The 23,550-nt window shown below is 48.2% G+C and overlaps 1 protein-coding gene across 2 annotated transcripts in view; it reads left to right on the forward strand.

Moving 5' to 3' along the window:
- Positions 1-4,084: 4,084 nt before the first annotated feature.
- PLCD1 (phospholipase C delta 1) overlaps positions 4,085-23,550 on the forward strand; it is a 54,633-nt gene continuing 35,167 nt past the window's right edge. The window contains exons 1-2 of one of the 2 annotated variants that reach the window (XM_083823721.1): positions 4,085-4,795; positions 17,844-18,008. In XM_083823721.1, coding sequence (XP_083679847.1) covers positions 4,762-4,795; positions 17,844-18,008 — 199 coding nt within the window. In that variant the 5' untranslated portion in view covers positions 4,085-4,761. Of the gene's footprint in view, positions 4,796-13,222; positions 13,461-17,843; positions 18,009-23,550 lie in introns of those variants that run through there. The other variant, XM_083823720.1, reaches the window with a different exon arrangement.

The following is a 23,550-nucleotide window of genomic DNA, read 5'->3' on the forward strand; positions in this document are numbered from 1 at the left end:
TTTACATGACAGTTGGATGTAGAGTGACCACCTGATCTGAGGATGGTAAGGCACCCCATCTGAAAATCAAATATGATGGCCTAAACCAGTAAACAGACTGGGAAGAGACGGGAAAAAAAAAACAGTACAGACCATAACAGAAGTGTCTGAAAAATTCAGGTCCCACTTTGGCGCTGACATGACCTCTAATATAACATTTTCCTTTGTGCTGGTTCCAGTAATTCTGCTGACAAAAAAATAACACGTAGCTACCACAGCTCCCTGCCGGGCGTATGACCCCAAATGCTTCTTACAGTCCTGCCTTGTCACAGCAGCAGAAATCTCGAGTCCTTGCTGCAAAGCAAACAAAGCACCTTGCTCTTATCTTTGGGAGAGGCTGTTGGGAACATTTCTGTGATGAGGAGGGTGTGTGAGGAGGGTGAGTCTGAAAGGCTGAGGGAGCCAGGAGGTATCTTCTCCATAGGAAATACTTGGTGACCGGGCTGCGTAGCATTCCTCTGAGATTAAAAACTACTCCTTCCACCGTGTGCAATTAAACAAACACTTGAGTCATGCTTTCAGAGTGCAGGCAGGTGAACTGCTTTGCTTTGGGTTCCCCGTTGGATTGAACCCTGCGAACATTTTTGGCTTTGAACTCTGCAAATGCTCACTGCTGCCTGGGCTGGGCTGTGTGTGCACAAACAAAGGAGACTGAAAAGGGGTGTAGGAATGTGCGCGTGAGGAAAGAGAGCTCCTGTTCGGCTGTCATCGCAGCACTGCTGCGTGTGGACGGGTCGGAGGCTGGGCTGGAGGTGGCGGCTGGGTCCTCACCCGGCCTTGCTGCCATTGAACTCCTTCTGCGCTTGTTCACACAGTGAGACAGAGCAAGGGCGTTAATCAAGGTGTGTCCTGGGTTCAGGACTTGCCCCTCATTAAAATATAACGTCCCCGACTTTGGACTCTTTAAACAGAGGCAGCTTTGTTTTGGGAAGGCCGTGCCAACTCTACGGCGTGTCCCCAGGCCTTGAAATGTCCTCACTGCTTCTTGGTGAGCTCTGAAAATGATGGCATGGACAAGAAAAGAGCAGGGTGGTCATAGAAGGTTCTTCTACTCGTCTGAAACATAATTGCTGCTTGCTTTGAGTCCCTGTGGCTGGAAGATGCACTGGCGCAAAGAAAGGCCTGTCTTCACCAGCCGCAGCCAGGGCCGGAGTGTGGCTCTGTGCCTGCTGTCTGTGCTGGGAGGTCCTTCAGCCTGAGTCTGGGCTGTGGATGAGCCAAATTTAAGGGGCTGCGAAGGAAAATGGGCTTTGTGAAGCCTGTAACCACGAGCCAGAGGATACCAGAATTGTCATCAGTGCAAGCCTGAAACTTGGGGTTTGGAAAAAGCCTTTTGTGGTAGTCCAGATGCATGAGGCATGTATTGAGATTTTGCCCTCTCCTCTTCTCCCGGGAACCTCATTTCCCTACCCTAAGAGCAGAGAAGCCCCAAGGAGGATCTCACAGCATCTCTGGCCTCTTCCCGTTCAGGGATTCCTGCTCCAGAAATGCATCCTGCCCCCACCCCTTTCAGATGGGACTGAAAATTGGGAGTCCTTTTTCCTCCTCCAGCCCTGAAAGCCTTTGTCTGTGGCCAAGGGAAGGGCTGGAGAAGGATGGAGGAGCCCTGCCAGAGCCTCAGGGGACTGTTTGGCTTGGCGGGGAAGGACTGAGGAGAAGGGAACAAAAAATAACAGGTTGCTCATTTCTTGAGTCATTGCTGTGTCTAGGTTTCTTTCTGCCCCGGAGAAAATTTTGTGATGTAGAATTTGGGTCCTTTCCTATCCCCTCCCTCACCTGGGCATTTCTAGATATCCCCTTTAATGCATTATTCTGTCCCATCATATCTCCTGCCTGTTCAAACACGGAGAACGTACCCTGTGCATTGAGGCCAAGGAGACCGACAGCAACCACCTGCTCCTCTCCTCGATTTACATGCCCTTATCCTATCACTTTAATTTTTAGTGGCATTCTACTTTTTTTTTAATCCAAACCTTGCCTTTTGGGAAGGGAGCAAGGAGGAACTTAGGTCCAGGTACAGCCGCTGTCAGCCAGGATCCCGACTCCAAGGAAGGGCGGAAAGGAGGAGGACAGGAGATGCCTACGACGGAAATTCCTCACATTCATCTCCAGCCTGGCAGGGTGGTTTGGGGATTAAAATCCATGACAACAAAGGCGGGGAAATAAAGTGGCTTCCCAAGTCTCGGAGAGCCATTAAATATAATAACCTGCAGCGTGCAAAAACCTGGGAGACACCAAGCTGGGCTTGGTGGTAAAGTCACTGCTTGTAGGTGGTGCCCACAGGGGTCCGGAGAGAATAAATCCATCCCTAGGTGTAATCTATCATGTACTTGTGGGATTCAGGAAAACAGGTTTTTCTGTTAGGTTTTGGCCTCATTGCAGGAAAAGGTGTGTTCCTCCAGCAAAATAATCAGAGCACGTTAACTCACCTGCTGTAAAATCCCGGAGGAAGAAATTTTATTAAGTGATAAATAGGGCGAAGTCGTCATGGGCAGAAAGTATGCAATCACTTTGTTCAGTTGCCCTGCAATAAAAATGCTTAAGCTTAGGACGGCAGGGAGGTGCCACAGTGCTCAAAGCAGCTAAAACAGTGATACTTCTGGACAGGTACGGAAGCAGGAAGAGTTAGCGTAATGGAGAAAAGTGCAAGGTTGGACAAAGTTTTGCGAATCCTCCTGACAGGCACTATTTCTGCTCCCACTTGCGCTCATCAAGGAGAAGGCAGCATGGCAAGGAGGAAGCGCAGGCAGATGCGTTGGGCTGCCAAAGGGGTAGGCACAGAGGATCAACAAATCTCAAATCTCACACCTTCAAACCTCACACCTTCAAATCTCAAGGTGTGATGGCAGAGAAGCTCAGTCCCACTCGAGGGTGCCCTGTCCAGCCCGAGGAAGCCAACGCAGTCGTGGTGGTGTTCACAGTGTTGCAGGGGGCTGATGGTCCTGTCTTGGTGCCACTGTGCCCTGCACTATCCAGATCGTGGTCTTCGTCTTTTTTGGGGGCTAACAGCTCGCTTACACCTCTTTACTACAGGGGACACAGGGAGACTGGCAGGTATGTCTTTAAGTGAGGCCTTGTGCGAGGCAGCGTGAGGATGCAACAGGGTGTGATACAGAGAAGGGCAAAGGACTGACTATAATGTTATTTCCTGTCACCGCTTTCAAACTGTTTGCCCTTCTCTGCTTCTCCTCCCTTCTGAAAACCATAACACCTTCATCACCACCGCTTTACCGGAGTTTCCAGTCTGGCTGACTCATCTACCAACCTCTCCAGCAGTCGCTTCCCCTTCAGCTGATAGGGTGATGGGTTTTGGTGGTGTCCTCTGGAAACCCCCCTCCCTTGGGGCTTTTAAGGCTTTACAAGGATTCTTGAGACACCCTGGCTGCTGTCCTGCTTTCCTCACTGCCAAAAAATTTGACCCTGTCCGAGCCAACGTCTCCTTTTTTCTGTGGGTTTGCAAAAGGGATGCTCCTTCCTGGGTCCTTCAAAAAGTGTCTCACTTGTTTGCTCTTATGCTTTGTGCTAGCACAGACAAGTTTTGCTGTATCAAGGCAATTTGGAGGGCATAAAATTAGCTGGAGGTGAAGTCTGAGCTCTTGAAGGAGCAGCTCGATTCCTGGCAGGGATGGGCAAACAGTACTAGTCCCAAAGTATTTGTCACCAGGTACATCCCAGAGCTGTCACCGTCAGAGAGGGACTTTTCCCTTCTGTCACTGGAGCTGCTGTGCGCACAGCTGCTGAGAAGCAAGGGCTTTGAATCCTCTGACAGCTGCATTGATTGAATCAAGATCACCTAAATAACCAGAAATAAAAATAAACAACAAGAGCAAAATAACTAAAAACCTCCCCCAGCCACTCAAGTAGACGGACACTTTATTTTTCTAGTGTGGATTCCCTTTCTTTCCCCCTCCCTGCTCGACAGCATCATCTTTTTCTCCTTTAAAAAGGAAAAAAATGTAATCTATTTTAAGAGCAGGGGGCAGGGCAGAGGAAAACAGCTCGGCTCGGTACAAGCCTCAGGGCAGCGAGGAGTTTTTTCTGCTTTCTGCCTCGCTGTCTCGAATGTGAAGCTTGCAGCTTTTCGTCTGCTTTAAGCTGTGAGCGGTTGTGGTTACAGCTTCTCCGCTGCCAGCTTCTGAGCTGTTTTGTTGTTTTTTTCCTCATTGTTTTGTTGCGTTGCGTCGTGAGATATGCCCCCACCAGTGCCAATAAGCCCTTTAAACCCCAGGTGCTGCCTCGTGTCGTACGGCCCTTCCCTTGGGTTGGGGACAGATTCGAGCGCTCGGCGTCTTCTGGAAGCCTTGCCGGAAAGGAGCGGAGCGTGTTTAAGCGTTTGTGCCAGCAGCAGGAACAGAGGCACGGCTTGGAGCCCCAGCAGGAGCAGGAACAGGAGGCTGGCCCCGCAGAGAAGAGGGCCAGCTTGCACAGGGAGGAGCCAGGGCCGGCGCTGGGGCTTGGGCGCTTGGCCTCACTCGACGCGTTGGGCAGGCGGCGGCGTGCGGATGCGGGAGAGAAATAAATGAGGAGTCATAGCGAAGACGGCTCTCCAGCCAAGGGGAAGGAGCAGGCCTCGCCGAAGGGAGCTGACGTTTGGGGATTACTGGAGGAGGGAGCAGGGGGAGCCTCGCGGCTCTGGCTGCCAGCCCCGGCCGGCGCTAACATCTGGGCACAGCTGTTTGCCGGAGCCCTTCCTGTGGCCGCCCCTCGGCTCGTTTTGCAGCCATGGAATCGAACGGCACCTTCCTCGCTTGCAACAGTAAGTCTGTACAAACGTCCTTGTGTTTCAGCCCTTTTATCTCGTGCGAGAGCTGGCTTTTTCCTCCTCTCTCCTCCCTCCCCCTTTGCCGCCGCAGTTCTCTCGCTTGGAAGTAACGCAGCGTTTAAATCAGTGTTACGGGAGAGAGATGACAGATTTTTTCTCTTTTACTACGGTTAGATGTGTTGGTCGGAAGGGTGTCTTGGCTGATCAGTGTGTGCGAGCCCAGCAAGGCTGATCCAAATCTCCTCCCCTTTATGGTGAAACTGAGAGCGGGACAGATGCTCAGCGGAGTAAATCAGGCTCTGGTGAAGGCAGCAGAGCCAGGATAAATCTCTTCGGCTCAGCGCCTGCCCCCAAGACTCTGTAAATGCTCTGTGAAAAATAAGTATTGTTTCTAAAATAGAAGAAATCCTCTCTGCCCTGACAGCAAGTGAGATTTAAGAAGTCTCGATCAGTACCAAGACGAGGAGGCTTGTCTGATAGGCAGGGAAATATCCCTTATTCCCTGGTCTGACTTGAATATATTGATCTGTTACCTCTTCATTGTGTTTTATTCACTCTGATGAGCAGGAACAGCTCAGGACTTGAAATGGGAAAAGTCTAGAGTGCTTATTTCTAGTTCTTGATATAGGTGCTTTCTTCCTGTAGATGAGTTATAAACAAAACAAAACAAAAAATTAATAGATCGATCTGTGATTGACTGTAAACAGAATCAGTTAGCATTGCCAAGCAAACTGTGAAAAAATCATCCCCAGGCTCAAGAAATCTTCCCTCTGCTTTTCCCAGAACCTAGAAATAGACAGGAAGGTGAAACTGAGGTTAATGTTAAACTTTTTGTAGGTATCTCATTCATTATAGAGCCACTGGGGAAAGAAAGCTAGGAAATACATCTGGAAGTATTAAAATCTTTCCTAATCTGGTTTGTAGGTCATTTTTCAGTGAATATTACTTTTTTTTTTTTTTGTGGTGTTAGGGACCAAGAAAATTCAGTGTCCGTTCGTTATTCTATTTTCTTCTCTCAGGCAGAAAAATACACAAGTGCTGAATGAGCTGTGTGCTTTCAGAAAACTATTTGCTGAAATTCCTTGGCACATACGTGCACCAGTGCCAAAGTCATTCTGAATGCCAGACTTCTTAGACAGGAAAGGTTGCTCACGTGCTGGTTAGTTAGCAGGATCAGACTTGCGCTGCTCCGTTTGTCAGAAATCTCTCAGATACTGTGGTTTATAGGTATGTTTCATCTATGGCTGTGTGTTGAAACTCAGTTTCTTCCTGTCCCACATGGACACAACTGTGTTTGCTGTATCAGAATTAACCGCAGACACACGGTTCCATCTCAGCACGGTATCTGGCACTCAGTAAGAGACCCCTGGGATATCTTCCAGTAGCAACAGTGGGTAGTACTCTTGATGAGAGTTTCTGAAAAGTTCGTAGAGTTTTGTTTGTTCTGTGTTTGGATGGAGATCTGAATCCTGGGATGGAAACTGAACATGCTCCCTTGTCCGTAGACCCATGTAGCTGCTGTGATTTAGTGGTCTGCGCCTTTTATTCTGAACGTGTTTGATTCAGCTGTATGGGCTTCTCGTTGCTTATTTTATAAAGGGTCATCTGCATTTATTATGCAGCGGATCTGCCAGACTCTGTGGGCTATTAATAAGCTTTCTTTTGCTTCATCAACCTGACATGTATGTGAACTGGGAGTCCTTGTGCTCACACAGATTGTAGAATAGCTAATTTGTGCTATGCCTTATTCTTATACACTGACCTCTTCATCCGAGACACTGTGCACATTGTGCAGGGAATGCCAGAGCCCCGTTACGGGAATGCCTTCTGCCACAGCCCAGGGTGAGAGTCAGCAGGGAGGGGCTGGTAAAATCCTACAGAACAGGCTGTTTCCTTGTTTTTCTGTCAGCCAGTCCCAAGGACTAACTTCTCCTGGATTTAAATTTCCAAATGAATCATCTCTACCTGCCCTTCTAAGCTGGGAGTGCTGAGCAGGCTCCTTCTGGGCTTCACCCTCCGTGGGTGGAGGTGATGCTGCTTGGCGTCAGCTGAGATCTGCTCCGAAGCGGCCGGTGGCTTTGATCTCCTTTCCTGCAAACAAGATACGCCTGGCACACCTGGATTGTTGGAGGTTGTGCCAGATTCATGACGTGGGGTTTTTTAAAGCCATAACTCTGCCGGTAGTGCAGGAGAATTTGCCATACTGGCACTGCTCGGGGCATTAAACATGCAGCTTTCCCTTTTTGCACAGGACAAGTCAAAGTCATCTTGGACCTTTTTTTATTTTCAGTCGACAACTGCTAAATGTCCAATCTGAGCAATGTTTTTTAAATAAAGCTAAGGCCTTTAATTGGTTTTAAGACTGCTGCCAATGCGTAAAGCCCCAACATCAGGCTCAGAAGCAGATGAGTAGAGGCAAAAGATGCCTGTGGAAAAATAGATTTTAAAGAAGAAATGAAAGAGGAGGAAGAAGGAAATGCAGTCACCTGGAAAACTGCTGCAGGTAGCAGGGATGAAAGGACACTGCCAAGTACAGGGAAAAGCAAGAGGAAGAGGTGTGGGGAAGAGGTGGTTTGTGCAAGGTCAGGAAACTCAGCCAACTGGACAGGCAGCTCTGGGAGCCACAGGTGTTGATTTGGGAGCAAAGTATAGTTTCCTTTACAGGCAGATCAGATATATATAAACAGGTATTAATAGGGAAAACTGCATCGTGCTCTTGCTGATTTGATCATCCAGGGTGGGAATCCGCTAGCTAAACGCAGGCATCTGCAGGAAATTGCAGACTTGCAGGGATGTGGACGGATGAGTTACACCCGTCTCCTGGCCCCTTGCTCCGTGTACTGCAGATATCACAGAATCACAGAGTCATTTAGGTTGGAAGAGACCTCCAAGATCACCTAGGCCAACCTAAAATCTAAATATCTAAATACTGTGAGACTGCCCCCCAGTCCTTGCATCTCCAAAGTCCTTCCCATGGGTGGAGCATCTCAGTCCTTAGTCAAGCCCACCACAATGGATGGCTGCAGACCTTGGGTCAAACCTGAAGGTTTCTCTTTTTCTTTATGCAGGTAGAGAAGATTTTGCCACAGTTTCTTCTAAACCAAGATACTTCCACACCTTAAATAAGCCACTTGGGACAGTGAGTGGGGAGAAAGCCTCACACCTTGGGCTGCCCCTCACACGGGTGCCTTTTAAAGCCCTGTGTTGAGATACACACAACAAGTCTTGGCTATTTCTGGCTCTAGTTACAGAGTGATGAAATTCTAGATAAATCACACAGGGAAAAAAAAAATAAAAAAATCCATAGTTTTGCATAACTCGGTGCAATTTAATTATTGCACAAATTTTGCCCTGCTGTGGAATGCTCTGAGTGGCCTGCTTTTTGGCCATGGAGGAAATCTCAGCTCCTGAAAAAGATGTTGAGAAAAGCTGTTAAGTGGCCTGAAAAGAAAAAAAAATGAAGCTGGGACCGACCTACAACTGACTATGGTTTTATGGCATGAACGTCTTCATCAATATGTGCTGAGAAACATGATTTAGGAGTTATGCAAGTAAGCTGCTGCTGCTGGTCCTATTGATCAAGTTGACATCCTTCTTTTTAATTACTTTCCTCCTACTCCCTTCACACCAACTGCTGGAAAAGCTGCAATTTACTTCAAGACAGTGCTTGCTCTGGTGCCTCTCGCTCTGCAGCCCAATCTGCTTGTGCACCATCGTGGAAGGACCAAACCAAACCTTCAGCCTGCTTTTGAGTTCCTGGCTGCAAAGAACTTGAGGTAGGAGTTTTACCTGGATTTCACAGAGAGTGCAGGGAGGAAGCAGAAGCTTTTGACGGGTCACATCACCAGCAGCTAGCACTCTCCCAGACGATACTTGGACATGATCTGGGTGATGGCATGGGTCAGAGATCCTTCCCGGTGTGCAGTCTGGATATGGCCAGCCTGTTTTGGGGAAAGGTGGCTCAGCTGTGCAGACTGATCAGAGCAGAGCTGGAGAAAAGGCCGTTCTCCTCCCAGACACCTTGCAGACAAGGTGGGACAGCCAAAGGGAGATACAGGGAGAAAGTGGGGCTGGGAAATATTGTGCAGGGTGGCAGCGCTGGTCTCAGTGCACCAGAAACCTGCCCATCATACATCTTCTTGCCAACATAAGGAGATTTTAGGTGGTGATTTGAAGGACAGCCACAACACAATGCCTGGGGACAACTCCTCCTATATGAAGCTTTAAGATTGCCCTGCTTTTGCTCGGCAGGACCTCTCAGGCACATTGGACAAGAAGTAGAGTGGGCAAGAAAAGCCAGAGTCAGGAAGAAAAAAGAGGTTTACTGATGCTGCCACCGACTTTGTGGAGAAGCCCATTCTCAGTGTCACCACAAGGTGGAACTTGGTCCATACCACATGCACCGAAATGCATCCACACTCACCAAGCAACAGCAGCTTTGGCCAGAGATGCACCAGTGTTTATGGTCCCAGTCCCCCCTCCCTGCTCTCCACTCCCCCAGAAGGAGCAAAAAGGGGAGAGCTGGTGTAGAGGAGCCACTGGCATTTTTTGGTGGTGGTGAGAAACTGGCTGCTCTAAACAGCAAAGCCCCGTCCTGTGGTGTAACTGGGGAAAATAAAGCCGAGAGACAGTGGTGGGGTCCTGGAGGTAGCAAGGAAGGAGGAAATGGAAGCAATTGGAAATGGAAGGAGGAAAACCCCAAGCAAAGGGCTGTTCAAGAGCTGATGTAAAAGCCAGGTATATATAACCATGGGTTGATGGCACTTAACAAAAGGCGTCTCTCAGAGGCACCTCACAGGTGACATCAGTGATTTGCAAAAGCACTTGGAAAACCAACTAACTTATTTGTCACTTGGCAGGTTTCCTGCGTTTCTGAACAGCAGCCACTGCCCATTGCTGCAGCTGGCTGTGTTCATTTCCACGCAGCCGGTGCACTGACAGTGCTCCTCATAGTAGGTGTGCAAAATAATCCTCGGACTTCATTGACCACCAGAAACTTCATGTTCTGAGGGCTCCCTCACCCTAGCAAGCAATGGCAGGTTGTCGTGTCTACGACACGATCAGATCAGCTGGACCACAACTTTTCCAAGCTTTCACTGATTCTCAGTTCACCTGGATTGAAAGTTCTTGCTCCTGGTGAGGGCTAGGAATAAACAGGGACAGACACAGTGGTTCATTAGTGAGCAGTGATACTCAGTGCATGCTGTTACTCTTTTAAAAATAATTTTACTGAATTTCACTGCAGGTGAGCCTGGGAGGGCAGCTGAAATTACAGTAACTTCAAAGATAAGCATCATGTGAAATAGACCTTATTCCTTCTTGATAAGGAATACAGAGCAATGAACAACCTTTGACCTCAGTAGTGGGAATTTCCCCCCAAATTGAGAAGTGTAGGTGTTGTGTAGCTGCCAGAGGCATTACCAGTCCTAATAGAGCAATTTACGTCGTGTGCATGATGCAATGGGGAAGTGGTGAGGGCATCACCAGCGTGGATATTTTCATTCCAGTCCCAAATTATCACAAGTCGGGGCAAATCAGCAGCTGACTGCTGTCATGTCATTGGGGTCAACGTGGTGTAAAGAGATTGCCATCAGTAATAGGGCTGCACCACTTTTGGTGTTGCCCAACCGTGGCCATACTAGGTGACAAGTTCCAACCCCAAACCGACCTGCTTCTTCCTCTGTGAAGTGGTAACAGAGCTTCCTTCGGTCCTTTGTATATGGATGTGATGAAGATTAATTCATTCTGGAAAACTGCCTGAAGAGCAGCCTCAGCATTAATAGTTTTCTCACATAGCCCATTTCCTACCAGGCTGTCCAGCCCTTTTATCTCAAGTGCCTGTTTCCTGCATATTGAAGCACTTTGCTAACTTCAGGACCATGTTCTGACAACCTCATTCACATCAATTTCCATTTGCTCCGTGAGTAATCCAGCCGGAATCGATAGGATGATTAGCAAAGCCCTGATCCTGGGCACAAGGACATGAATAACTTCACTCATGTGACTAGTGCCATCGATTTCAGTGGGGTTGGTCATAGGGGTAAAATTGCATGGTTGAGTGTTCACAGGCTTCAGCCCCAGTCAGGTGTTACCTGCAGTGAATAAGGGTCGGAGAATTTATCCCTGAGCCGTCGAAGGAATCATTTCCTCCAGCACCGGTGTGTGACGCAGCATCAGGTAACATCACTAAGCAATGCCCCATATCTTACAGTGCCACACTTACCCATCACAGCTTGTCTACGAGATGTGACACTGTCTCTAAATGACCTCAAGACCACAATAGATCCAGATCTGTTGTTTCCCTAAGCAGGGTATTTCTGGCCCAGTGTTGTCATCTTTGTTTTAAAAACAAACTGATTTTATCTGTCTTCCATCTCTGAGGTCCTCACAACATCAGAACTTGCTCATTGCTGTTCTGGAGAAGTATCTAAACTTGGTGAGTGCTGATCCTGTGCTTTGCGTATGTGCAAACTTCAGGGATAAGTACATTAAAATGTTCTCTGAGAGCCTGGGAGGCTCTGAGCAGTGCTGTTGCTGACACTTTTTATTAGGAATTAATGAGAAAATGAGGCAGAGGGGATCTGCGTGCTCCCAAACCGATCCCTATGGGACACCGGCTGCTGGGAGAGCTGGTGCACAGAAGCAAACTGTTTTGCGAAGGCGAGTACAAGAGATGACTCTCTTCCCCGCTCCTTAATTAAATCAGCCCTCTCCAGTACAATGTGAAATATGGGAAGTGCTCAGAGACTGCTAGCTAATAAACATCAGCTAGCCATCACATCACGGTGCTCACCCTCCGGCCAGAGCAAGGGCAAGTCCCCAGCTGCCGGGGGAGGGCTACAAAGACATCTGGCCCCTGCACGCCTAGAGGGATCAGAAGAGGCTGGGGCTATTTCCTCAAGCACACTGCCTGGCTGATGTGTCTGACAATGTCCTAGCCATAAAATGCCTTTATTCTCCTTTGCCTTCTGTGACTTGTAGCTGTTATGTGTAAATAAGGCGTTACTAGTTGTGCTGCTGTTCAAGGCCAGACAGTGGCTCTGCCTTGTTCCCAGTGAGTTTCTTACTCACTGTGCTGGGGATTAATGGCTTTGACCGTGTCCTTGTGCTGGTCAGATCGCCCAGTCGTCTGTGAGCATCAGTAGGGCTTCCTTCAAAATACAGAGAAAGAGGAGGATGACTGGGGTGTCAGACACCTGAAATAGAGAATCTGTTCCTAAAACCTTTGTGCTACAAAATGCATTGGGTATGATGGGGGCTGGTGGTGGAGAGACTTGGATCTCCAGCAGAGATGGTGACACGTGGTTTGCTGTCGAGCTTCTCGGGCAGATGCTGGTTTTGCAGTAAGGGGCATTCACCCCAGTTTGGATCCATCTCCCTGCAGTATTTTCACTTGTGGCTGGCTTTTTAGGGCAGCGGCTCTGCAAAAGCAATGAAAAAAACCTGACAAGGTCTGTAAATTCATCAGGATGGGACAGCTTAATAAGCAGAACTCTGCATTTCACTGCAGAAGGAGTCATGGCTAGGGAAGAGATGGATTTTAGTCCCAGACATTGCCAGGAGAATAAGCAATGAACATGAGGGTCAGCAAGGGAAACTTACATAAACAACTTAAACTTATATAAACAAATTCTTCACTATGAGAGCATCTAAGCTCTTGAACAGTGGTCTAGATTGGCTATGAAGTTTCCATCCTTAGAGATATCCCAAACTCACCTGGACGAGGCTGTGAGCACCTGATCTGCGTTTGAAGTGACTCCCCCTTGAGTGGGTGGTTGACCAGGAGACCACCAGAGGTCCATTCCAGCTGTGATTCTCTATAATCAGTGATTTGTTAAACCGCCGGTGGGGGCTTATCCATGTACCTGTAAACTTGAACTACAAGAATAAACCCATAGCTATGCAGAAACGCAGGGTGACTCACCCAAGTCACGTAGGAAATCGGTGGCAGGAAAGACATTCTCCAAAGTCTCAGGAAAATGCTCTCCTCTAGGTGGAAAAAGAGCATTAAAACAATTTCCGAGCAGCTTTCGGGCTACGTCTGCCCCGGTGTTTTTAAGCTTCCTGTATGTCAATCACTGCGTGTCAGTGGGAACAGCACAGAGCTCGGCACAGAAGGAAAGGGTGGAGCCGAGGTCTCGTAGCCAGGCATTTGTGGGCAGGCTGAGCTGACGAGCCCCCTGGTACCACAGGCAATATCTGGGGCCCCTCCAGGCCCTGGAAACGAGGCACAAAACCCCACTGGCTGACTGTAGGGAAACTCGCTCCTTCTACCTGGGCCGCTGCTGGCAGACAGCCGGCTGTAGTTTCGCACCCAGCGTGTGCGGCCGATGAGCAAGCAGGAGGAGAGACTTCCCACAGTCCCACCCCTAGCCGGACTCTGCCCTCCTCTGCCTTCCTCTGCCTGTCCTCTCCCCGCTGCCTCCTCTCCCTCCTTGGAGCCCAGTTTGACACGGCGCACGCCCGGGGCTCCTGGATGAGCACGGATCCCCGCGGGGCCGACAGGGCCCCCCATCCTTCCCGGCTCACGGTGCCTCTTTCCGAGCCCTACGCTGGACCATGCAGTGCTTCCGAAGGCCGCTCAAGCGCACCGTGTCCCAGGAGAACATCCTGCGGGAGCAGAGCCGTCAAGTGGCCGCACTGAACGGCATGAGGCTGGGTAAGGGACAAGTTGGCCAGACCCTCGGCGCTTCCACACGCTGGCAGCCGCTTCGCTTCTGCCTCTTTTCCCTGCTCAGAGGCAGCGCTCCACCCTACAGGCAGCTCCGAGGTTATTTTTAAACTCCCGAGGTTTCTTTTCCTTTCCTTTGCCTGTAACCACCCGCCAGATGTACGAACCGCTTCGGTCGAGGCATCAAAGAAAGCGGGACCTCTCTGGCAGAGGGTGGGTTCGCAGATCTCTTGCTGGGCTTTTGAGCTGTTGGTGCCGTGAGGGTGTTTGGGGACGGCGGTGCCCCTTTTCTGCCCGATTTTAGGACTTGTCAGCGGTGCGGTGCCAGCTGATTACAGCCCGAGGAACCACTCAGAAGGCTGTGTTCACCAGATGAAAAGAGACAGGAAACCCCAGCGAGTTTCGTAACTTCTCTGACTACGATTTTACGGCTGGTGCCTGCTGTCTGGAGAGACAGCCCAAGTGAATGCAGATCTGTTGATTTACGTGGCTACAGACAGCAGGTGGAATTGAAAAAAATCACCATTTGTCCCCTCCCCCCCTCCCCCGAGTTGTCTGTGTTTAATCTGAAAGGCTTTCTGCCCTTTTAAAGTGGCAGTCCTGAGCTGTGCCTGGTCTTCAGCCAGGTGGGAGAGAGGAGCAGGCAGGAGGAGGCTTGTTTTATCGCGGTTGTAATTAATGTTTTTATCAGATCAGCAGATTTGCAAAGTGAGCAATGCAGAAATACAGACTGTCGCTGTCACCTGTAAATATCCTAACTATCTCCTCAGTGAACTCAGAGCTAGGCTGCTGCCTTGACAGCTGTTGTTCTATTGTGTTCCCTGCTTGCTGTAAACCTGAGATGGATAATAAAAAGGTTAACGTTTTGGGGCTCTTGGTGTCTAAAGCTTCATAGTGCAGGATATTAACTTCATGCTCATGGTGGTGCTGTGTGTGCTTGAGGCTCTCTTACCTCTGCCAAATGCGATTTTCCCTCTGAACTGTACTGTACACTAACTGTGTTCTGTTTAGCAAGTGTTTGAGTGATATTTTTAAGGAGGGGGGCCTGACCCTTGAAACACATAGTGCAATTTTGTGTGACAGATGTGTATTTGGTATTTTGCAGAGGATGCTAAGCAAGATACGGCCCTGCTACACGTTTCAGGCAGGATTTGGACATCTACTTTAGCGTGGCGATTGTGTTTCTCGTGCCCTGCACTGTTATATAATTGCAAATATCCCTGTCCCACTGCACAGTGTTTTTGGATCGTTAGATGACGTTTGTATATGACAACTCTGGTTTTTTTCATACAGAAGTTTCCATTGCTGTGAGACAGAGCTCTGCACGGCCAACCTCATCAGCTCCATGGGGATGTCTGGCAGAAATCCCCAGGGGCTGCTTTGGATATAAAACCCAAAATGAAGGATCTGCTGTGAAAAGGTGTTTTTTGTTAGTTTGTTTGTTTTTTCAGGAAAGCAATTCGAATGGCCAGCTGAGAGTCATGTCCCACTGACATATTGGGGGTGCATTTGAGGTCCTATGTCATCAAATCAGATCATGCTGTGCTCCATCTCTGACCTAACAAAACACTGCTATCTGCCTCGTAGATAGGAACAGAGAAGCTAAGTGCCTTGCCCAAGGTCATTTAAAGAGTCTGTGGCAGTGCTTGGACCAGGCATAGGAGGCAGGGCCCAAAACACGGGCCTTATTCCTTCCTCTGGGCCTACCATGGTGGCTCAATCCATACTTTGGGTCACTGTTGGCAGAGGTCAACTTTGGGTGACTGCTGTGTATCTGAAAGGCCCCATGAGAGTACCAACCTCCCACATCAGAGGGATGATGGAGCTCTTAGACACCCATCTTTAAACCTCTTGTCCTTTCCTGACCAAATTCACCATCTTCTGGAGGCAAACTTTTTTCCATCCCCTCCCTGGCTTTTCTAGCTGCCCTCTGATTCACGCTCCCTGCCATCTTTGATCTTTGATCTCTGCTAGCCTTTCACCATGCACTGTCTGTCTTCATCTTTTCCTCCTACTCCTGCGAAGGGCAGTGGTTTCCTTCACTGGGTCGTTGAACCTGGCCTGGTCCTCGGGCACAGCAGCCAGGGATGTGTGGGGATGGCTGGCAGGGCTGTTCCGAACCCGTAGTTGGATCCTCTGAAGAGGAAGGGGAATTTTGTCCCATGCTAATGTAAGGCCTGGGCTGTGAGAAGGATGAAGGGCCCACTCCAGCTTGTGTCCTACCTGTGTGGATCTAGCTTGGAGGAGACAAACCTGCCCTTGCCTACTGCTAGTGGCCACCCAAATTTGCCCTTATGACATTGATGCAGCTTTTTGATCAGGTAGCATGACATGTTATGCGTGCTGCATACAGTGTCTGTGCAACAAAACATGTCACAGTCAGCAGGGGTTTCTCATTGCACACTTATGCACATAGGCATCCAAAGGAATTGGTGGTTTTCCTGCTTTCCTGCTCATGTCACCCCAGGATGGCATGTCCGCTTTCTAGTCCCATAACGATGCCTTGCGTGGTTGGGATCTGAGGGAAGATGGAGTGAGGCTGGGAGCCAGAACAGAAATTTTGTGGGTGAACACAGAGGAGGAAGTTTGTTCCCTCTCCAGAAACCTTGAGAAGTACCACAGCAGTGTTAGTGAAGCCTAAGTCTGCAATTCTTTGTGCTTGAAAGACCTTAGGATCAGGGAGGAATCCTCGACACTGCAGCTCAGGAGACCAAGGCCTTGTGAGGCTGTTGTGGTGTCAGTCCTTCCTGTGGATGGCCTCTTGTAGACCCCTGGGTGTGCTTGAACCTCAGCAAACCTAAGAGGGTGTTCCTGATGCTATAGCTGGGATCAATCTTTCACCCTTCTGTGCTTTGTGGGAGCCAGATTTTTCCTTCTCACCATGAATTTCTTTCTGAAGTTTCCAGAGGAAGTGTTCGATTCCTCCTCCTGGGCACTTCCAAACCTGACATTGGAGCTGAGAGGCTGTAGCATGTGCAGGTACTTAATTACTGATCTAGCTAATTGAATGTAGAGGAAAGAGAGAGGCCACAGCAACCTTTTCATGGTCTTCTGCTCCCATTGTGGTGCTTTCAATCCTGAATGCCTCAGCGAGGCTCAGCTCCAGGCCTGCTCCTCCTCAGCTCCAGGCCTGCTCCTCGGCATTTGAAAACCAGTGAGGTGGCCTGAGCTGGACACAGGACACCCCTAATATTTATCTCTGACAGAGATCGCAGACTTTGCCAACCTAAAATGACCATGTTTTGTTTTTCATGCAGGACTGAAGTAATGCTTGGTGGTTTATTGCCTTGTCCTGTTCAAAGAGCGGCCATTCAAGGCAGCCCTATCCAGGGAGGAACAAACCCAATGGCACAGGGGAATGCCACGCTGCAGTATAAATCCTATTGCACAAATCAGTTAACTCGGATTCCTGCTTTGTGGGGCTCTGTGTTGTGTTAATGTAGCATTGGGATGGGAGTGTCAGGTGGCTGCAAGCGGCCAGGTAGTTATTAGTGACAGTCTCACCTGCATCGTCAAGATAAGGTTAGCAGAAGTCATGCTGAGTTGGAGTTGGGCTTGTTCAGTGCTACGGAGCTAAATGTTGTTTCACCAGCTTTGAAACAGCCTTTTATGCAATGTCAGAGCTGCAAGGTGCCTATTACAGAAAGCCCAGGGTGTGTTCCTCATGTTTCATTCTCCTGCTGCCCCCCACCCTCCCTGCACCAGTTCACACACTGCAGATCTCTAATTAATGGTTGGTCTGAGGGACAAAATCTCCAAGGTGTTTAGGCATGTGGAAGTCATATACTTCTGAGATGTTCAAAACCACCTAGAATGTCAAATGTATGTTTTGAAAGCCTTAGTAGATGACTGTTGCTTCTCTGGATGTCTAAGTGCCTTCCTGAACCTAGTCTGAGATGAGAAATCTCTGCAGTTGCTGGGACCAGAAGGGGACAGCTTTTCTGAGAGGGACCTGTTCTCATGAAGGAAATTTGCTGCAGAATAGAGCTGAATTCTCTTCAAAGCTCCTGACAGCACTCCAATTAAAAGTTACACAACTTTCCTTCCTCTGCTTTTACTTTTGTGCTGTTGTTCTTGCATCCTAACTATATTTACTGCAAAGGAGATATTTTATGCTTGTAAACCACCTGAGAATTATAGTACCGAAATCTTTGGACTCCATCTAAGAAATCCACAAGGCTCCAGTCACTTATGTGAGCATAAAATGTGACGTGGCAGATTCTGGGTCTCTACTCTGCTGTTCTGCCCAGAACTGGATGCTCTGCAGTGGTCTGTTTATGTCTCTGACTTGTGTCCTGTGGAAGGCAAGACCCTATGTACATTATTTCTTGTGCTAGCTCTTACATCATTATCACTACTGTTTCTCCCCAGGCCTGAAAGATGACAAGGATCTGAAGTTCCTCCTGAAAGGCAGCCAGCTGCTGAAAGTCAAGTCCAGCTCTTGGAGAAAGGAGCGGTTTTATAAGCTCCAGGAGGACTGCAAAACCATATGGCAGGAATCGAAGAAGATGCTGAGGTCTCCAGAGTCACAGATCTGTAAGTAAAGTTTGCATCATCACAGGCGTGGGGCATGGTCTGCAGAGGTGCTTGGGGTGAACCAGGACCATTATGCTTGTGGTGTGAAGGCAGGGCTTGGAGCAATGCGAGCAGATCCTTCCCTCGTCCTGTATCATATACTGAGTTATGCTGTCCGCTTTGGAGACAGCGGGGAGGAATCTGCCGAGTCGGGAATGGCCGCATTTCCCAAGCTCATGAGCTACTGCTCAAAATTGTCATGGGTTAGAACGGCAGGAACCACAGGGGCTGCGTGGCGTGGCGTGATGTGGTGTGCAGAGGGAATGGCACGCCAACAGCAGTTGGCACCCAGTGTCCTGCTGCTGTGCTGGGCTCAGCAGCCCTGCCTGGCTTATTTCCTCTCCAAATAAAGGGTTTGGGTTACTCAGGTGTCTCTATGGGGATACCTGAAGCTGTAATGCATGGGGTGTGATGTGGCTTGAGCATCCATGGCATGGTATGGGGCACTTTGGCTGTTGGTTTGGGCTCTGCCAGGACAGATATCTTTGGGAAGGAGAACTTATTCCCATCCTTATCTTGGAAACTCTCAATCTGCCCCTTTGTAAAAAGCCCAGATATGACAGTCACTATTGCATGGGCACAAGGACCACCATTCTTCCCTAGCATCACCCAGCTCAGAGCCATAACTGGGAACAGGGGCTCCTGGTCCTGCCATGTGCTGTCAAAATGGGATCAGGCAGGCTGTGTATCTGTTTTTTCCTCCTCATTTTGGTATTTTTCTGACATATTTCGTTGTCACTGATAATTGTGGTCTGGTAAAGACAGGAGGTAAATGAATAATGTGGAACTTATTTTATAGCACATTGAAATGTAGAACATGCTGCCTGGGTTATTTACAGTTTGTTTGTAACAGTCACATCTAACTAAATGAAGAGTAGGTCTTCCAAATTACCTCATCCCTCTCCCAGAAATGGTGAGGAGGAGTAAGGTAGCAGGGCAAAATATGTTTAGTTTACAACCAAAATCTTTTTATATGACTTTTGTCAGCTCATTTAGTCTCTTTGTGCATCCTTCCCCCCGCATTTCCTTTCTCCTCCTCAATCTAGCTGTAAAAGGCTTCGGATTAGAGAGTGTCCCTTGCTGCGTGCTTGCGTGCTTAGCGTGGTCCTGAGCTCAGCAGGGTCCTGAGCTCAGCTGGGCTGTTTAGGTACCAGTGCAATACCCCATAATAACACCTGAGCATTTGCTCCCTAGGAATGTCTGTTACATTGAGCTCCGTCCCAGATAAAAGCTAAATCCTTTCCCAGATTTTGTCTTCCTACAAAACAAACAAGGGCGTGAGTGAAGAATGGCTTTCAGAGCTTTCTTTCCTGTGCTCTGAGCCAGCAGTTTCTAAATTACAGGGGCTGAGGACACCTCCAGCAACATTCCCACCCCACCTGATCCTCTGAATTGAACAGGAGGCGTCCTTGTGCCATGGCTTCATGGACCTTGAGGCCTGCTTGGAGAAGCACTGGTCAATCCCATTCTCTCCATCGCTGGGCCAGTGGCGTGGAGAACTGGCCCAATCATAACTTTATTCTGTGTTCAGTTGCAATAAGAGCCCTACAGTAAGATCAAATCCTTTGAGCTGGGCGTAGGGCACAGGTTGGGAGTGTGTCTGCGTGGGTGTGGATTAACACCACTCGAGATAGGCTTTGCTAACCGGTCCCAGCTAACATTATTGTGCTGCTGGGGATAGAGGCAGTGCAGAACCAGCTCTGCCTTAGGAGCATCCTTGGTGCAGTGCAAGGATGGAGTAAAACTGCCTATTGACTCATACCCACAGATGTGCTCTGTAACACCCCCATGCATTCACACCTTTCCCCACAGAAAGTCTTTTTAAATTTTTTATCGTCAAGAGACCAGGAAGGAAGACAAGGCAGTTGAGGCACAGCTGTCCTTGCTGCTCTGAAAAAGAGAAGGACAGCAGCAAAGCTGCTGGCTCTGCACCTTTATGCCCTGCTTGCTGTAGGAGCATGCCTGATGTCAGCTTGACCTACCGAGCACGCTGGGGCAGGCCACGTCCTACATGCTCCTGGGAGGACGTGCAGGTCTGCTGGAGGTGGTGGCACAAGTGTTTGGGAGGGTTGGAGGGCCACCTTGGGGCTGCTTTCAACAAGCACAGTGGATGTGCCTGAACCTGGAAGTCAACAGGAGAGATGAATACTAGACTGATGCCTGCCCAGTCCCCAGCCAAAACCCCAAGGCAACCCATTTTCCCATGCCTTTCTCCTCTCTTGGTCCTCTGAGACCTTTCATTCCCAAGTTTTTAGAGTGATTGCTGGGTTCAGGTTTGTTTATCGGGCATTTGACTTCACCGGGATGCTTTGTGTTTAGGTCCAGAGAGGATTGCCCCTGGTTCATGTTGTGTCCTCTGGCAGGCTTTATTGCTGTGGCCACCTTCTCATTTGGTTTGGTGTGTGTAGGCAGTCAGAAGACAGAGGAAGAGTTCAGGATCATTGCTTTTGTACACAAAACCAGGAATTTCAAGGCGAGTCTCTCCAGAGGGTCACCCTTCCTGTTAACAGACTCCAGTGCACTCCAGTGCAAAGCCTTTCTAAAACTGATGATAAGCTGCTTTTTTTTTTTAAGGAAGGAAAAAGAATGAGCTGAATGGAAACTGGGAGGTTTGAGCAGCAGGCCTAATCTTATCTGCAGCTGGACTCAGAGCAGGCATATGGAGGCACCTCAGAGGAGCAAAGTCTGGATAGGGTAAGGGTTATGTTTTTATTTGGGCAGTTTCCTGTTATTCGTGTTACTGTTCCTATAATCAGGCAGAAAAGCTACTTGTGAACCATTGTGTGGTGGTGTCTGTAGGAGATAAAACTGCGGATCTCTAGGGTTAGACAGGAGAATCTCAGCTGATTGGAGTAGAAAAAAACCAACAACATATCAGGGTTGTCACAGGCACAGATGTTGCCTGGGTCAGATACAAGGCGTACAACCATTACCTTCCTCTGTTGTCTTTATTTTAACAACTGGAAATTTAGATTGGATGCTGTATGATATCTCTATTACCTACAGGGCTTTTTTGGGGAATAGGCTGCCCTTCTGATATGGTTGCTACACAGGAGGAATGTAATCCATTTTTTTCCTTTTTATCCATAATCCATTATTTTTCAATATTTCTATTTAGGCCCAAGGAATGAGTTTTTCAAAAAGCCCTTGAAGCACCTTAAGGGGACAGTTTTCCAACAAATGTTAAACCATGATCCACTGGGGTTCAAGTGGCAGGATTAACAGTTTGGGGGCAAAAAGAAGAGGTTTGTGCAAGGGGGCAGGTAGACAGCCAGTTCAACCACTGCCCATTCTTTCTCTTGAGCATCATTGTGGTGGGAGAGAGGGGAGCCAAAGGAGGCAGAGGGGATTGCCCTCAAGAAGCAGCAACCTGTCAGTAACGCTGTCTTGGCTAGCTGTGGTCAAATATCAGGTCTCATCCACACATGCAATAGAATAGAAAGCCACGTGCTGCTTTCAGTGAAATCAGTTTTTGAAAGTTTTTTCCTAAACCAACTGAAATCCCCAGCCTGAGCTCACTTAAGCCAGCCTCAAGCCCTCCAAAAACTCTCTGAGCTTGAGGATCTGTAGGATGGTTGAAAGCTTTCCAGTGAAACACCCTTTGGGGCGTTTGGTGGAAAAACAGAATATTCAGAGGCGGAAGGAAAAGGCTGAATAAGTCGTTTAGATTCAGGGGTAGTACAGCAGGGCCCCAGAGGAGCAGGTACGTCACTGCCTCCTGCACCCTTTCTCTGTTGCAAGCTCAGGGAGATGACGTTTCCCATGACAGCCATGAGCGAGCTTCGCACACCGCACAGGGGATGACTCACTGGGGGTGCTTCATTGAGTCATGAACTGTGCAATCAAGACACAAGTTTAGGAGTTTTGGCTCAAACATTGCAATTTCTAGCCAAAAGCGTACTGAAGTACTACTATTGTTGTTTTTTTTTTTCTACTTTGGTTAAAAAAAACAGTTTGGGAAGCAATTTACAGAGGCAATCTAAATTCACTTGCACAACTGTTTAAATGAAGATTGTATTATTATCTTAAATCATGAAATTGATATTTTGATCTAATGATTAATTATCTTCAGTATTAAAAATGCACAGAATTTGTTTCAGTTCCTCCCAATTCCAACCCAATTGTAGGATATTTTTGTACTTTTTAAGGCTTTATAACACTATATACTACCAATGTTTAGCAGAAGACTTTTTTCTTCATTTTTTAGTTCTGTTAAGTTTAGGAACACCCTTAAAATGCCATATGATGATCATACCATGCCATTTTTGTGAATGGATGAACGATTGCCTCCATTGAATTAATGCCCTGAACTTGCCTTTAGAAGAACAGAAAGGACGTGGTATTGCTCTGTGCTTGCTCAAGTCAAAAAGTAAAAACTTAAAGTTGTTCCTGTGGATCTGATGAGTGCCAAAAGTCAACAGAAATTCTCAGCAACCTGTATGCACATAGCAGGAAACTGACTACACCAACAGCTTCCTTTTGGAGCTGGTTAGGCAGTTTCTCTAGGAATTGTTGCCTTCACGATCAGACATGTATTTGTCCCTGGAAAAATATTTGCTGATGTGAATATGTTATGCAAGGCAGCCGTCAGCTGTGAAAACAAAACTGTCTGTCTGTGGGTCTCATTAGTTTTTATCAAAATCATTCAACCCATAAGACAAGTCACTTCAATTGCAGAGCGGCCTGTTTTTTCGATTTAATTTTAAATCAGGCCACTGCCGTGAGTTTCTGGGACAGTTTTCATCACAGGCAGTCTGCTGGCAAATACTGACCTTATTCTCTATAGCAAGTTAAATGCAAAGGTGGAATGCCTTAGATCCAAATTTAGTGGCAGGAGAAGTAGGAACTAGTTGCAAAAATAGTTTGCAGGGACTTGCTTGTGGTGTCTGGAAGGAATGTAAATAGAGATCACTATTTATATCAGCGCCCCAATCTGTGTTGCTTATACAGAAAGATTGGGTAAAGACCTTTTATTAAAAGGTATTTCTGAACAACCTGTAAAATTACACGTGCATTATATCACTAGTTGTCAGCTGGTGACACACACCAGCAATGAGGGCAGGCTGCTGGGCAGCAGATCTCAAGTTCAAACAATGTGCTGAGCAAGTTGGTGGAGGGGGGAGCGAAGAGAGCGGGTGAGGAATCAGCAGTTGAGACCTGGAGTAAATCGGGCACAGGGAGAAGAGAAAGCAATGTGGTCAGAGCTAAGAAGGCACAGTACAGCGGGGCTCAAGCTAAACCCACCCTCGAATCATGATGCAAAAGCATCCATCAGTGATGAGGGTGCTGGATAATCTTTGTTGTTCCCAGTCCACGAATTTGATGTGCTCCCACTCCTGCTGATTACAAAGGCCCCAAACCCAAGTGCGTTTTGCCACTAGCATCAGTTGCCTATGGTGAAACTAAAAGCAACTAAAGTGCTTTTCCTGGGACAAAACCAAAGAGAGAAGCAGCACACAGTGCCAGTTTGCCCCATGTGCTCAGCGTGTTGCAAAATCCGTGT

This window comes from Anser anser, assembly GCF_964211835.1.
Source record: "Anser anser genome assembly, chromosome: 2".
NCBI lineage: Eukaryota > Metazoa > Chordata > Aves > Anseriformes > Anatidae > Anser > Anser anser.